The sequence below is a fragment of the Hyalella azteca genome, unplaced genomic scaffold (genome assembly GCF_000764305.2).
Source record: "Hyalella azteca isolate HAZT.00-mixed unplaced genomic scaffold, Hazt_2.0.2 contig8316, whole genome shotgun sequence".
In the NCBI taxonomy this organism is placed as follows: Eukaryota; Metazoa; Arthropoda; class Malacostraca; order Amphipoda; family Hyalellidae; genus Hyalella; species Hyalella azteca.
In genome coordinates, this window is record NW_025938413.1 from 250,534 (window position 1) to 267,803 (window position 17,270).

At 40.0% G+C, this 17,270-nt stretch overlaps 1 protein-coding gene across 1 annotated transcript; it reads left to right on the top strand.

The window, feature by feature from the left end:
* The first annotated feature begins 10,264 nt into the window (after window positions 1–10,264).
* Window positions 10,265–12,703, top strand: LOC108675414 (kinesin-like protein KIN-7L). The gene is made up of 5 exons (XM_047881579.1): window positions 10,265–10,994; window positions 11,246–11,341; window positions 11,580–11,776; window positions 11,908–12,036; window positions 12,284–12,703. The coding sequence occupies exons 2-5, from the start codon at window positions 11,273–11,275 to the stop codon at window positions 12,492–12,494; spliced, it is 606 nt and encodes a 201-aa protein (XP_047737535.1). The 5' UTR covers window positions 10,265–10,994; window positions 11,246–11,272; the 3' UTR covers window positions 12,495–12,703.
* The last annotated feature ends 4,567 nt before the right edge of the window (window positions 12,704–17,270 follow it).

Sequence of the window (17,270 nt, forward strand, 5' to 3'; positions counted from 1 at the left end):
CTTTGGGCTTAAAAATCCATATACCGTATTGCCGACACTGCATCCACCCTCTGCATAGTGGATAAGGGAGACCCCTAAAAATACATTTACAGTAGAACCTCAGCAAAGGCTCCAGTTAACCAAACAATCAATTAAAAACACAAAATTTTGATTACAATTACCTCACTCAGCGAAAAAATTTCACTTCAGGAAAAATTAATGCATCATCATCATGATCATCACAAAAAATTAATGATCATCACAAAATTGTGCATAGAATGTCATAGAGAATTGTGCACTGGGCAACAACTTTTCCTAGAATAAAAGTAATTAACCTAAACTATGATTTATTTCTCTAAAAAATATGATGGTTGTCACTAAATATTCTTTTCTGTTTCAGGTATGTTTTTATAATCTTCTTAGTGCATTTTCTCATTTATGGAAAAAACGCTCCTCATGTCCGTCTGTCTCTCTGTTCATGACTTCACGTTTTTGTTGACGAGAAAATGCGCGCTCTGTCACTCACTGCAGTGAGAACAGAGTTATATTTTTCGTTAGAGTGAATTAACTTGACCCAATTAAAATAGTGTGAAATTACAAGCCATCCTGTAAGCTCACAGATAAAGAAGAAATGCTACATGGCTGCAGATATGAAACTTGCAGCGGACAAGGTCGTTGTAAATGCACAATGACATGTCCATGGATACGGTAATATCACATCAATATGTACTAATACAATAATGCATGGATATGGCAATATCATATCAATAAAGGAAAAACAAGTCAAATAACAGAAAATGTCATTTATTCTATATCTAAATCATCTACAAAGGAAGAGGAGTCCAGAGTACTGTTAGTAATGGATGAGTACACTCTGCATGCTTCAAACGTTTTAAATATGAGTTTTATTTCAAGTGTCCTGGATTATACCGTTCCCAGGGGTAATTTGGGAAGCTTTTATTTTGTGTCTGCAGTCTGCCTCCTTACAAATAGCATATGGAATTTTTTTTAAGATGCCATTAGATAGCCCTCGCAAAGAACTTTAAAATGAGCCCAAACTTGTTTATGAAATGTTTAGTGGTAAGAAGTTATCAACAAAAAACTCTCAAAACCATCCCTTATTACCCCATTTCATGATATTATGCAGATAGCTATGTTTCACATAGGCAGATAAGGGGAAGTTTTGTGCTGTAAATCTGGAGTTTCAAATTACTAAGCTTATTTCTTAAGCTTTAGTTCCATTACATTATTCTTATTTCCTTATTGGGAGGCATTTTATCTTGAGTTTTGTCTTTAATAGTTCTGCTGGAAGTCCTTGGAGCTGTTTCATTTTGTGAGCTTAATGTTGTCTGCATAGGGGCAGCAAAGGTTTCCTCTCTGCAATCACTCCAGGTTCACATGAAGGACCTCAAGGAAGGGTGGGCATGGAAGATTGTGCAGCATCACAGTGAAGAGTGTTGGTGACAGAACAGCACCTTGTGATACTCCAAGTCACCAACTCTCACCTGCTTTGAGTTTGGAACTGGTAACCTATTTACTAACCTCAGACTCAAAGGTCTCTACCTGTACTTGGACAATGCTATTTTATAAGTATATAAAATAATCTAATTGAATTCTCCCACTCCAATAGATCGCATTATTAACTTCATGCCATTGCCATAGCTATTTGTGAGCATTTGCCACTTGCTAGCCTCAGAGGTGAGCAGTCTGCAGTAGCGCGCTACATGTAGCGGCGCTACATTCAAGGCAATGTAGCGGTAGCGCCCGCTACATATTCAAGTAGCAATACGAGGTTTTGCCGCTACAGTGCTATTGCTACATTAATAGATAAAGCCTTTAGATTTTACTTAATAGTATTAAATATTATTAAAAAACCAGCACGATACATACATAATATAAATTACAGAATAAATTGTACTAAAGTTTTCAGTGTAAAGTTGTCAACCTCAGCTTGTTACCGTACTAGTAGGGCCTATCAAGTCAACATGTTAGTCATTACTTGTTAAGTTGTTACCAGCTACCACTTACAGGTATTTTTTCATGTTTCAGTTTGCTTCCAGTTATTTTTACATAGTTATTTTTATGTTTCACCTTCCCTACATGGATGTCTGCTTTAATCTACCAATCTCGAAAAAAATTCCATGTGTATATATATATATATATATATACAAATAAAAGACTGATTTTTATATGTAGGTATACCTATGTGGATAATTTTTTAGATTGGTAGAATAAAGTACACATCCATGTAAGGAAGGTAAAACATAAAATAACTAACTTTTAATTAGTACTGTATCTAACCCGTACTAGAAGTTTAGAACTACTACCGTCAACCGGGGCTACTCGGGACAGATTTGATCGTTTTTTTGTTAATAACTGTTAATAACTTCTACAATGAAACATTTCATAAACAAATTTAAGCTCATTTTATAGCTCTTTGCCAGGGCTATCGAATGGCATTGTTAAAAAAATTCCATATGCTATTCCTAAGGTGCCAGACGCAAAATAAAGATTGTCCGGAGTAATCTAATTGTCGGGGCTACTCCGGACAATGGGAATAAAACTTCATTTCAAAACATTTGAAGCAAGCAGAGGGTACTCATCCATTACTAACAGTACTCTGAAGTCCTCCTCTTTCATTGTAGACAATGTAGAGGTAGAATAAATGACATTATCTGTGATTTTTACTTGTTTTTCCTTTATTGATATGATATTACCATAAACATTAATTACCATCAACTGGGGTGACTTTGGCCTCGTTTTTGATTCATGCTGGGGTCGTAAACGCCGGGGTCATAAACGCCAGGGTTGTAAACCAGGTCATAAACACCAGAGTGATTTTGGCCATTGTTTATGACCATTTATGACCGCTTTGGCCATCATTATGAACAGGGCCAAATACCCCAGTTGACCATACCCTATTATTGATGGGATATTACTGTATTATTGATGTGATATTACCAATATTACCCTATCCATGAACATGCCATTGTGCATTAACAACAACCTTGTTCACTGCAAGCTTCATATCAGCAGCCTTATAGCATTTTTTTCTGTATCTGTAAGCATACAGGACGGCTTGTAATTTGTGTGACGATAAGTGAACTTTTTTTCGCTCAGCAAGGTAAATGTAATCAATATTCTTTGTTTTTAATCCATTTGTTCTTAACTGGAGCCTTTGCTAACTGAGGTTCTACCGTAAATGAGTTTTTGGGTACCATAAATGCGTGTCCCTAATAGCCCCGGGGGGATGTCCCAAGTAGCCCCGCCTTGCGGAAATGGCTGCCATTCATTTTTGGAATGAGATAGGCAAATTCTGTCAATTACGTTTTCAAGCCGACACCTGGGTGCAACTTTTATGTAAGTAAAATTTTTTAATATGGCGAATATTTTTTTTTGCTACATACCTTAGCAGTTGTAACTTTACAAAATATAGTTTTTCGCCATTTTCTTCAGGAATTTTTCAAAGCAAGTAAATGTAGTATTTTTCGACTTCCTTTATACTACATAGATGGGAAAAATGTTGACGTTTACGCCACTATTTTTAGTTTTGCAATATTCCAATTAGTTTCGCTACTACGACAGTTTTACGACGTGTCAAAGGCCTGTCCCGAGTAGCCCCGCTTGTCCCGAGTAGCCCCGGTTGACGGTAGGTACCTAGTTTAGTTTGGTTAGGTAAGTTTATTGCAATAAAGTTGCATTGATATGTTTTGAAAATGTTTTATTATTATTAAATGTTTATGAGTAAATCCCAATAGCAGAACAATAAATATTTAGAGATTTTCAATAATTTTGGCAATTGTAGCGGTAGCGCTCGCTACAAACTACAATCTAGTGGGAGTAACGGTAGGGCCTGCTACATTTAGATCATGCAAGGGTAGCAGTAGCACAGCTACATTTCAAAGTAGCGCTGCCCAGCTTTGGGCCTCTGGCTAGCCGTTAGCCTATAGGCTATACCTGACAGATGTGGTGGTGGGCTGGTGGCGGCCATACGGTACTCTGGATGGTGCAGCGTGTACGCCAGAGGATGGAAAGGGCTTGTACGCCAGTTAAAAAAAAGCATTTAAGGGAAGAGTGTATGCCGCGAGATGGCAAGAGAAATGCTACCCTACTGCTGTACTTATTATTCCAGATTTGCAAAATTGTGGCTCGGTAAGCGATGTCTACCACACCTGGACGTGCCGCGTGCGGTGGAATGATTATAAAAACTTAACATGTATTTATGAATTAATTCAGATTTTATTTATTCACATTGTTTCTTTGCTTTTTACAATTTATTTCTATATTTTCATGAACAGATCTATTATAACTCATAATTTTGAGCACTTATTTGACATATTTGAAAAATTTTCTGCTCACAAGTTTAATGCATTCTATTTATTTATTTCTCTTTTTGTTGCACAGGTTCAAGCAGTTTTATTGAACTAATGGTGGTTGGCAAGAAGTTTGCAGAAAATAAGACCAAATTGCTTCCCTCAACTTGGAGAGAGGCTGCAGGAACAATGAAGAGAGGAGTAGCGGAAGAGGATTCATTAGCAAGTAATAATGAGGAAACAACGAAAGCTCCAACAAAAGAGCAGATAATTTATCGACTGATGCTAGTGCAATAACAAAGCGAAGTAGTATCCTTTCTCGGGAAAACAAGCACTGATTCCACTGAAAAGAACAGCAAATACAACTGTTCCACTAAGTGACAATTTTTACATTTTTTAACTGATATGCCTTAAATAGATACAGAAACAAATTTGCCTATCTCAATACAACGTCAAATGGGAAAAATTATTGAAAAATCATCTCGGTTCCTTAAACAATTATATAAAACTCAGCGATTGTCAGCGTTTGAGGAATAGAGGCATTGATATCTCAAGGGGTAAGCAAAATTTCACTACCTACCCAAGTTACTTGTTGTAAAAAACACAAATTCACATTATTGTTATTGATTGCCTCCAAACTTTATTATGTTTTACCCGAAAATTCCAATAAAGGCATTTTATGCTATATTTGTTTATGTAACTAGTTACCCTATCAGGCTGAAAGAGTTATATCATAAAATTTTCCGCTTTCAATCGGGAATTTAGACTGCTAGAAAGAGTAATGTTAACAATGTGCAACACAGAAGCTTCTGTGCCTTCACATTATCTTGCCTCTCACTCGTCCACTCGAGATCCAGGCGTTTAAACTCGGCCAACAAACGCACACTGTGATGTTTTGTTCCAACGGCGGTCGATGACTTTGCTGACGTTGTATCGTGTAGCTCGGACATCTGTGAAAAATGGGCCGCGATGTGGGCGAAGGCCTTGCTGGCGATCAACTGCGTAAAATAATCGAGCCGCTTTATCCAGTAATCGTTCCAGCGCCAAGCTGCCGACAGGCGGAAGCATCCATCGGAGTTTTGCCCGCTGCTGCAAAGTGGTGTTGTGCTGACCTCCCTGATGCTGCTGCAATCGCATTGTTGAATAAAAGTTTCTACAATCGCCTCTGGAAATTTAAAATTGGTCAGTGCATTCTATGTGAACTACCGTCAACCGGGGCTACTTGGGACAGGCGGGGCTACTCGGGACAGGCCTATGACACGGCGTAAAACTGTTGTAGTAGCGAAACTAATTGGAATATCGCAAAACTAAAAATAGTGGCATAAACGTAACTAATGTTCCTATCTATCTAGTATAAAGGAAGTCGAAAAATACTACATTTACTTGCTTTGAAAAATTCCTGAAAAAAATGGTGAAAAACTATGTTTTGTAAAGTTACAACTGCTAAGGTATGAAGCAAAAAAAATGTTCGCCGTATTAAAAAATTAAAAAATTTTACTTACATAAAAGTTGCACCCAGGTGTCGGCTTGAAAACGTAATTGACAGAATTTGCCTATCTAATTCCAAAAAGAAATGGCAGCCATTTCCGTACGGCGGGGCTACTCGGGACACCCCCCTGGGGCTATTCGGGACACCCCCAAAAACGCATTAAGGGTAGAACCTCAGTTAGCAAAGGCTTCAATTACGAAAAAAATTGATTAAAAACAAAGAATATTGGTCACATTTTCCTTGCTCAGCGAAAAAAATTTCACTTATCGAAAAATTAGTGCATCATCAGTCATCTTAAAATTGTGCATAGCATGTCATGTATAGAATTGTGCACCAGGCATTACAGAATGAAAAGTAATTGACCTAAACTATGATTTATTTCTCCAAAAGATAGGCTGGTTGTCACTAAAACATTCCTTTCAGGAAGTTAATGATCACAGGAAGTTAATGATCACGCAAAGTTAATGATCACGGGAAGTTAAATACCACATGAAGTTAATGATCACGTGAAGTTAATGACCACGTGAAGTTAATGATCACGGGAAGTTAATGATCATGGGAAGTTAATGATCACGGGAAGTTAATGATCACGTGAAGTTAATGATCACGGGAAGTTAATGATCACGGGAAGTTAATGATCACGTAACTTGTTTATGAAATGTTTCATCGTAAGAAGTTATTAACTGTTATTTAAAACTAATCGTTCAAATCTGTCCTGAGTAGCCCCGGTTGACGGTAATATTCAAGTTGAACATCATCATCTACATCAAAGTAGTTAACTATATACTCTACTGTTATATTATTTATTATCTAAGATTACAATAAATTACATTTACTCACCAAAAATACTCGCTACCGGTACCTTACCCAAGCCGCTAAGTTGAAGACCTAAGTCCAAGAGTAAATAGGCAGATAGACCAGCTACACGGTATACTTTTGGGTGGCAGTACAAAGACTGATAGACAGACTGTTCATTGAGAACAGTGACAACACGGTCTCCACTTTGGGTTGTTACATTTAGAATTTTAGATGAAGTCTAAAATCACACCGAGAGCTTGGTTGTGTCACCTTAATGTCAGTTATTGGACCACTGACAGCAGGGGACAGCCAATTATCCCTGCCAATGCCAGATAAGAGTGACTCGTGAATGGCAGGCTGGCAGCTATGTAGGATGCGATGTACTTCCGAGCCAGCTTCACGTTCAGAGACGACCAAAGGTTCTCGTGTCTAGCTGCCAGGTTAACAAGCCAAACGCCGGCCGCTGAATGAGTGTAATCTTCCACGCACTCTTCGCGATTTTCTTCAGCAAGTAGATGAACTATCATACTATGGAAGGAACGTCTTAAATTGCAGAATCAGCAGCCTTGTCACCAAGACACTTGGCGATACGCTTATTGAAGCTTCGATGAAGCGCACCGGCAAAACGCACCACGTCAGCCTTCATGTCATTTTGTTCTTGCACGCGCCAAACTACAGGACCACCAGCTTTTTGAGACTGGATCAGTCACCGTGGCGGGTTGTAACTCTTATGTATGTAGTCCATTTTGAGGTTGCATAAATGTCCCTCGACAGGGCACTTGTTGCACTTGGATTTATCAAATGATTTTCAATGGGTTACTTAGTTTGAACTTTGTAGTATAGTCAGTGGGGTAAGACAGGACCGAAATCACTAACAAGCCCGTAACATCTATACCATGAATAATTAAAAAATCCTAAACCTATCACAAGGTGTATCTATGCAATGGGCTTCTAAGCTACAACTCTGACATTTTGCATCTAACATAGTTTTCTGTACAGATTAAAAAAAGTGAGCATTGGAGGCATGGGGTAAGACAGGACCAACTGGTTATTCTTATGTTACAAGGTTTTTAATAAAAGTACAAATCTGATATTCAATATTATCCATCTAGAAACACATTATTTGATTGAACAACCACTTGTTACTGTTTTGTGTTGCGGGAAGTCAACTATAATATCAGTCACATCAAAGTTTTTGTCACGAGAAAACTTTGTTAAGCATAATAAAGGTGGGTTGGCTTTGGTTCATTGTAGAGCACTGCTAAATGCGTCCAGTATATTCCATTACCTAGTGTCATTATCTGAAGAATTTTTCACATTGGTAATAAAACCAATGGATAATAACTTGAGTGTCAGACATCATGAGTTTTCTTGCTAACTGCATTTGTGGTGCACTTCTTCAAACATAGCTCATGCCTTCTCACAGACTTGTGATCATAATTTTTTTCATGTTTCACACAATGATTTTCAATGTTTCACACAATGTTTCACACAAGCCAATGTTTCACACAATGTCGTTGGCGCTCCGAGTATGAACGCGTTAATGAACAGACTAGATGAAGCAAATTGAAAAATGTATGTTCAGACTTGAAATGCCAGATGCCTAGCACCATATCGAACCCTGTGGAATTCTAGTAGCTATTTCGAACTATCGTCAGTCCTGAAAATATACGGTCAAATGACACGATTTTAGATATTCTGTGAACAAGGCACGAAAATTAGGAATCGGCGACAGGCCACATCAGGCCTACTCTTCAGTGCCGACATCACTATGTTATGTTTGTCAATTTGTCATTATGTTTGTCAGTAAGAATGAAATTTTCAATGTTCCCATAACTTGCTCACTGATGCTGACTTTTTTTTTCAGAGTCTCTGTTACGTTTGCTAGTCGTATGACTAAGTCCAGGCTAGCTATAAGGATGAAGATGAGCAGAGACGAGACCACAGGTTTAGGGAACTGTATTAGGTGGAATCTGGTATACAACTGAACTTACTGAAGTATGAAAGGCTTGCTGGCCTTACATGACCTACTATTGACAGCATAGTAGTTCTACTCTAATTTGTTCAATACGTAAACAAGTAACATCTCCCCTTCAAACAATACAAAGAGGACGCAATGAAGTAGATTAATTTCCTAATTTTGCATAGTACATCAATCTAGATGTAGAACAATACAAAGACAGACACAAAGAAACAATCGACATTAAAACTATTGGTAACGTTGCGGTCGCCTTATGGTTCGTCCGCTTCTCGACTTCACTTCGGGAGAGACAGCTTGTTCCGTAGAAGTTGTTGGTAGAGTTGACGTCGACGGCGATTTCGGGATGGTAGGAGTGTTCTTATTTTCGGTTTTGGTAGGAGACTGTTTGTTGGGTTCTTTGGTTGTTTCCGAGACGATTGACTGGTCTCTTCGTAAATGCTGCCTGTTGCGTCTGAACTGTTTTCCTTCCTCTGTCTCGACGTTGTATGATCGGTTGCTGATCTCTTCCTTTACTGTGGCTGGTTTCCAAATTTCTTCATTTCTCAAAGGCTGCATTCTGACTGTGTCATTTGTTTTCAGCGGGCTAAGTTCCTTCCTGTCTTTCGTTCGGTTGCCTATTTGCTGTTGTTTTCGTTCTCGTTGTGCCGTTAATTTCTCCTGTTCCGGAGCATCTGGTCGTAGTAGTGATGGGTTTGTTGGAATTAGGGTCTTGGTACGACGTCCCATCAACCGTTGGGCTGGACTGTACGAAATTCCTTCTTGTGGGGTGTTTCTATAGCTTAGTAGAGCTAGGTATGGGTCTTCTTTCTTGTAGTGACATTTCTTCATAAGGGTTTTTGCAATTTTAACTGCTGCTTCTGCCGCTCCATTAGATTTGCTGTTTCCTGGTGATGATGTTTCATGATGGATTTGGTACATTTGGCAGAATTTTTCAAATTCGTTGGAAACTAATTGTGGGCCGTTGTCGCTGACTATTTTGTCGGGGATGCCGTATCTCGCGAAGTGCGCCTTTAGTTTACTGATAATATTGTTCGAGGTCAAGTCATCCTTCAAGTAGTCGACTTCAAAGAACTGGCTATAATAGTCAACAGTTATGAGGTAGTTTCTTCCTTTGATAGTAAAAATGTCTATCCCTAAATATTGCCACGGTCTTTGGGGTAGTTTCCGCAAGAATAGTGGTTGAGCCGGTTGATTTCTTTGAAGTGAGGCGCATGTTGGGCACTGTTCTACGAACTGTTTGATCTCGGCGGACATTCCGGGCCAGTACACGTACGTTCGTGCTCTGCGTAGACACGAATTTATGCCCAAGTGTCCAGAATGTATTTTCTTCTTCATGTCGTAGCGTAGTGATGATGGGATGATAATTCTTTCTCCTCTCAGAATTAGGCCGTCTTCGATGGTCATTTCATCTCTGAAGTTGTAGTATGGTAATNGAAGCTTCTTTCTTGGAGTCGATCACCTTGTTAACTTCTGGGCGTAGTGTTTTATTATGAGTCACCGCTTTTTCATTTGCTTTACAGATATCCACCGTTTTCTCTAGCGTTAAATTGCGCGTCTTCAACAGTTCCTTTTGAATATTTGCATCATGTATGCCTAAAACAATTCTATCTTTCAGCAGTGACGTTTTGCAGTTGTCGCAGTAGTTGCACGTCTTAATCAATCTTTGAAGTTCGGCGTAGAAAAGTTCGAAGCATTCTCCTTCTTCTTGGTTTCTTCTGTTGAACATAAAACGTTCGTAGGTTTCGTTAGCTTCTCCGATGATGAAGTTGTCGAACGCTCGAATAATCTGGTTGACTGTCGCGTCTTCAGCCAGTTGGAATGTGTTGTATGCATCCAGGGCGTCATCATCAAGGCAATGAATGAAAAGTGCTTTCTGCTTTACTGTGGAGATTGAGCTGAAGTCCGTAATCACGGTGTAGGTCTCCCAGCGTTGTTTAAAGATTTTCCAATTCTTCACTGCGTTGTTCCCTAACGTCATGCGGTCGGGCATTTTCAATGCCGCCATTTTCGTGTAGGTAGGTTGTGAGTTGCTCTCTTCCATCTTCACATTCAATTGATACTGTCCGCTGCCACCATGTTACGTTTGCTAGTCGTATGACTAAGTCCAGGCTAGCTATAAGGATGAAGATGAGCAGGGACGAGACCATAGGTTTAGGGAACTGTATTAGGTGGAATCTGGTATACAACTAAAGTATGAAAGGCTTGCTGGCCTTACATGACCTACTATTGACAGCATAGTAGTTCTACTCTAATTTGTTCAATACGTAAACACGTAACAGTCTCCATTGCGGAGCTCTACCTGAAGAAGTTCTACGACCTACTGGTTGGCCGCGCCAACGCACCTGGCAATGGGCCTTTGACGGTCGTAAAACACGTTTCTGGCGACTTCTATCTGCGGGGCCTCACAGAGGAAGTTGTCGAGACCGAGGAACAGGTAACGCGTAATCTTATGAACGTAATGAATTTTCACCATAAATAATATGCGTTTAAAATCTAATTTTATTTTCAAATATTAAAAAATTAATTTTAAAGTTTTTTTATTACATAAAAATTTTGTAAATTTTCAAAATTATTTATTCTGTCAACTGATTCGTGCATTGTCTCCAACTCTACGCATGTGTTCAAAATTTCAGATCGATTCATAGACAGCTGAGCCTGTCACTAAATTGATCTGATTTTACGCAGCTACTCTCACTGCTGCAACGAGGCGAGATGAACCGGCAGGTGTGGCCAACCCCCCGGAATGCCCGCAGCTCCAGGTCACACGTCATCTTTAGAATCGTGAGTGTCCTTTGGCCGTACCGTCACGAACATCATCAGCTGATTTACGGCAAACTAGCTCGGAGTGGCATCATCGTAGGTTCGGAGTGGCATCACTATCGCGGCTGACCACCTTGATGCATGCTCTTAAAAACTGCTTGTTAACTCATTATGATGACTTTTCTTTTTAATTACACAATGAAATTGTTTTTGGATACATTACTGCAATGACGTGTAATATATAGTTTTCTATGCGCAGAGAGTCGAGTATACGGAGGCGGGTTCTTCAGATGGCGGCGTGGCTGCGAGAGGGGCGCACCTCCTAATCGTCGACCTTGCAGGGTCTGAGAAGATGGCGAACACTGGCAGCACCAAGGATGAAACCTCCAATGAAGGAAAAAATATCAACCTAGACCTATGCTTTCTGAAAACGGCCGTTACACAGCTGAGTAGAGGGTGAGTCGTCGCTAAAGCCTACCACCTTTTCATAATAGTTTATTTTAATAGTTATTTTAAATCAGTTCTGTAAATATCTTAAACATTAGACAATGGTTGCATCTAATAGTTTTCATTTTGTACGTTTCCAGATCCGTCGCCACTTATCGCGGCAACTCTTTGACGCCGCTGCTTCGAGGCTCATTAGAGGGCAACGTCCGACTCAGCATCCTGTGCACAGTCGACTTCTCCTCTGCAAATGAGACGAGAGATACGCTAAGGTATCCCCTATGTAATCAAAGTTTCAAAATGTATTTAACTATTTGAGGTAACATGCCTGAATTGAATTATATTAAATGTTAATGTTATTAATTTTTTCATCTGCAGGAACTAAATTTTAATTATAGAGAAAAAAATATAGAGAAAAAATTCCGTGTGGTGACCGCATTTAATAAATTTTTTAGCTGAGATTTAAACCTGTGCATTTTTTTCAGTTTTTCAATCGATGCAATTTTCTCTGTGTTACAGCTTCGCATCGGCGGCTAGAAGTGAGCAACGTCTGGCGGTCCCCTCTGTGCAGGGGGGTACCAGACGTGTATCCCCCCGAAACCTGCCTGCCTCCAATGACAATTATAAAGTTGATAATCTTCATGCATGCCCATACTGCGATAAAACTTGTACCACTAAAGGCAATCTACAAGCTCATATCAAATCACGCCATAAAGAACAATACAATTAAACTAAAACTAAAAAACGCCCCCTCCTCCTCCTCCTTCTCCTTCATCCGATGGCTAGAAGAAGACAAATCCCATTTTATTCAAGTGAGTAAATTTCTACATACTATCCCCTATTTTTATGTCAATTTATCCCAAATTTTCAATTTTGATAGTACTTCTTTTCATATTCTCACTTCTGTTTATAAACAACATTGCACTTTATTTCGAAAAATTAAATATGTATGGTCGGTTTCTTTCGAAAAATTGAAACAAATGTTCTGTTTGTTTCTAGAAACGTCCCACTTCCTCATAATGAAAAAAAGCATGTGAAGAAACTCAAAACTCTCCGTGTAGTTTTAGCAATGCACATCATCTCATCGTTTAAGAAGCATGTAATAAGGCAAAACAAAGTCTTCGGGATTAAAATTTTCAATGTAGCCGAGCAGAAGACTCTGAGAGAACGCTTGGAGCAGATGGAACAATTCGCATTTCAAACAATTCAATTTGCGAAGCAGAAAGATGGTCTTGCATGGACACCAGGTCCCCACCTCTCACCCCCACACTCCCGCAGGACTACATCCAGCAGCTGAAGGAGCAGCTGCAAGAGCTGCGCCACCAGCGCCACAAGTTGACACTTGACCTGGAGGACTGCGTGGCCTCGCCCGCCTGCAGGACGATGTCCCCTTGTTCTCCTGCCTCACCTGGTACGTGCCTCCTCAGCCTCATCTTCAGTATTGACATAATTTACGATGGTCTTCCCAATTATTACACTGTCAAATCAAGCGTAATTGAGGTATATGACCGGATCTAAGTTCAAACCACTTGACCGGAGATGCGTGCAGAATTTTATCGGATTTGTGTAGATTTAACCGGATTTAATTTAACAATAATCGGCAATAACGATTATTTGCGCATGTAAACGATATAATATATAATAATTTCCAATGTTATTGCAGCTGACAAGCGGTGCCGAAGAGGAAGACAGCAGTTTACACTTCAAATAGAAGCAATAAAGTTTTAATTGTTTATAAAAATGTTTATTCATACCTTCTGATTTGCGACAGTCCATTATTCGCTAGTTACAGTTCGAGATATGTTCAGGGGTGCGAATTACGAAGGATAATCATTTACACTCAAGGCAAGGGGTCTCCAAACTACGGCCCCTAGGATATCTCGTAGTTCAACAATAGAATGGTCAAAATATTATACGCCTGTGGAATGTTACATCGTGCGAGACAATACGGTAGACGTAACGCATCAGACGGGAAAACTTCGAAGGGCAGGAAGACGGAGGGCAGCTTTCTACACATAGAGACGAGACTCGTACTCTAAAGAATGGAAGTAGATTGACAAGATTAACGCCAAGTGAAACGGTGCATGGACGCTGCGCAGAGCTTTGATGGGAATGACGAGTCTCGCCTCGTTTGCTTCTTTTGAGCGTAGGATTCTTGCTGGTAATACGTGTCCACGTCAGAGTTCGAATTGGTTGCCTTGCCTGGGAACTAACTCGTCAGAGGTAACAAGAATAAAATGCAACGGATGCTCATTGAAGACACCGCGGAGCACATCCATACATTAGCCATAGACCAAGAAATTTATAACTATCATATTAGGTTACAACGAAGGTTAATCCTTAGGATCCTTAGGTTAGGTTAATCCTTGTCTTTACGCGGAATTAGAAGTGGCAAGAAGATAATTCCACTGTGGGACGACACGAGTTGACGAAGCAGAGCGATCACAACAAAACTAAACGGAAATGAATTGCGATCCCAAATATAGTCAGCATCGGGTTGAGCGCTGAAGTGTTTTCAAGTATATTTATCTAATGGCTGTTAAGCTACCTGGAACCTCACTGTATGTGGAGCATTGTAGATGCCAGCGAGATTGCTTCTTCTCAATAGTGAATTAGCCAGCTGGTGGAAATGTCTATGACCGCGACACGTCGGAAATTTAGTAAACAGTTTCGTACCCTATTAAAGAATGCCCTCGATGTCGTTGCTACAACTTCTCGTTAATGAGGTCCCGCCATTGTAGACTACACACAAGCAATTAGTCACTACAATACGTGCTGCTTTCGATGCACATGTAGCTGAACTACGTGCGCACGATTTGCGCGACAAGCTCAGTAAGCAAAAAGGTTCAAATTATTCCTGCGGGCTGTTGCGATGGTGCACGATGGTACCGTCGACATCTTCACCGAAATAAGGCATTTCCCATCATTATGATACTACCATTAAAATACATCTGGTGAAACGGATGCAATCGCCAGATTATACGATTAGAAGTTTCCGAATCTACACTATCCTAAAACCTTTCGAATATATTATAACTTTTTATATGACTATTGCCTACGCCTAAGACTAAGACCTCCTAATAATTGAAGGGGACGGGATCTATTATACACCAACGGATCAATTCGATGTTTGCAACCGCAAAGACGCTCGGTGACTCTTAGCGTCTATAGATGACGCTACGACGTGGTTACTATAGATGACGACTATCCATCTCTACTGGCTAGCTGTGTTGCCTGGAGTGTGCTAGAAAGATGAAATTTCTCCTTAATCTTCCAATTCATGTTAGAAGAAACGTGGAAGGTTGACCACGTCGAAAATTTTGTTGGACAAGATTCGGAGTAAATGGTTGTGGTGACCTATGATTTGAGCTGTTTATGGAAAGTGTGACGGTAGGCCTATTATCTATACTACTCTGAACATTAGTTTTTATTCCAGGAAAGTCGTGGTTAAATTGGTAATGTGTCAATATGAATCACCGTGACAACCATTTTCTTATTTTCCAATCATGACAATCAAACGTGGGTTAAAAAAGGTGTAGTAGCTCATACACTCGTCAAACTTTCAGGGATACCTTAGCTTTTTGATCTGAAGTACACTCTTCGAAATAACGGTGAAGTAACGGTCAAGAAACGGTCTACGGGCGTCCTAGTGACCGGCTGTTCAAGAATGAAAATAATCATTTTCGTAAGTTTTCATGTGCCGTTCAAAAATGAAAATAATCATTTTCGCAAATTATCATGTGCCGTTCAAGAATGAAAATAATCATTTTCGCAAATTTTCATATGTGGTACGAAATTCGTGTGTTAAATTGGAAAATAAACGGCGACAGAGTGTTTTTTTTGCACGCGGTATTTATTTCACTGGCAGGTCACTGAAATGCCGGCCCGATCGTTGTACAGCATTTTTTCCGAACATTATACAGTTTTATACAACGGAGTGATCGTTGAGCTGCTATTTCTGGGCTCAAGAAATAGTCTTATTATAAACAGTGTACCAGGTCGCAATATCAGTACTGGCATTCCTTGTACTGGCCAAGATAATCCCATAAATATTATATGCTTGAGATAAAAAATATCCGTGCAAGAGAAGCCAGAGCACTTGACAAGCTCTTCACTCTCATAATTCAAGTTGCAAATTAATATCCTTATTTTCCTTCCAAGTGAATAATTGCTATATAAATATCAGAATGATAAGTTCGGAAATCTTGAAAATCAGCATCACAGATCCTGCGACAGATTTCCTACAATTTCCGACAAATAAAGTTATATGGTGAAAAGATAGAAAGATCTACTTGTTTTTGTTGACGATATATAGTAGGATGAAAATGTGGACCATCTCATGACTCAGGAAAAATATATCTTGATTAAATTTATTGCAATTTAGATCATATATAATATATATATATATGTAAAAAAGTCACTAGATTGCTTTAATCGCAGATTCACTAGAAATTTAAAAGCGAAGAAAACACCACAAAAATTTAGCATATCTAACAACACCATCATACCACGCACACATGAAACCAAGATTCTAGGTGTCACTTACAACACTTCTAGGTCTTTCGGGCCACACATACAGGTCATAAAAACAAAATACAGACCTAGGCTAAACACACTCAGAGCCCTCCCAGGAACAACATTTGGACAGAACAAAGAAGCCCTCACACTAGTGTACAAAAATACATACGCTCAGTGCTAGACTATGCAAGTCCAGCCTGGGTACGCAAAATTTCACCCACACTTCACAAACACCTACAAACCACACCAAACACAGCCCTCAGAATCGCTTTTGGCAGCACCCAAACCACACCATCCAGTCACGTCCATGCAGAAACCAAAGTCCTCTCTATGAAAGAACACCTAGACATGAGAGGCGCCCAATTCCTTGCATCAGCACTCAACAAGCCCCTCAGTCCCTGCCATCACTTTCAGTACCTAAACCCATACACCCAGACAAATTTCCAACACTCCATACAACTACTATATCACAATAATTAATTCCATACCTCCGCCCACAGACCCAGCCAACTTCATTAAACACATACACACACACACCTAACCCGGAATGCACTCTTAAATCTACCAATTAACAGCATCATTGACGACATACCACCAGAAATCAGCCATACAGAACAGCAGTTGAGCCGAGCAGACAGGGTGCACCTCAGCAGACTCCGCTGCGGTCACCATCTTCCACTAAACTCTTACAAACACTGCCTGGACAGCACTCAAACGGACCTGTGCCCCCAATGTCATTCACTCCCCCATACGTCAAGCATCTTCTGCTTGAGTGCCCGGATCTGGCAGCGCCCAGGCTCCGGGCAGGCATAACAACCATCGCGCAAATATGGTCCGAGCCGGCTCGGGTGGCGGCTTTCTTGCGCAGCGCGGGCTTCCTGGCGTGACCGGGGCTCGGGGAACATCAACAACAACAACCCAAACTACCAACAACCCCAACTACCAGCAACTCAAACTACCAACAACCCCAACTACCAACAACCCCAAC

Bases quoted from the DNA above. Each gene is read 5' to 3' on its own strand.
- LOC108675414 (XM_047881579.1), top strand. From the start codon at position 11,273: ATGAACCGGCAGGTGTGGCCAACCCCCCGGAATGCCCGCAGCTCCAGG. The intron at 11,342-11,579 runs GTGAGTGTCCTT...TTCTATGCGCAG, and splicing joins CACACGTCATCTTTAGAATC to AGAGTCGAGTATACGGAGGC. The intron at 11,777-11,907 runs GTGAGTCGTCGC...GTACGTTTCCAG, and splicing joins GTTACACAGCTGAGTAGAGG to ATCCGTCGCCACTTATCGCG.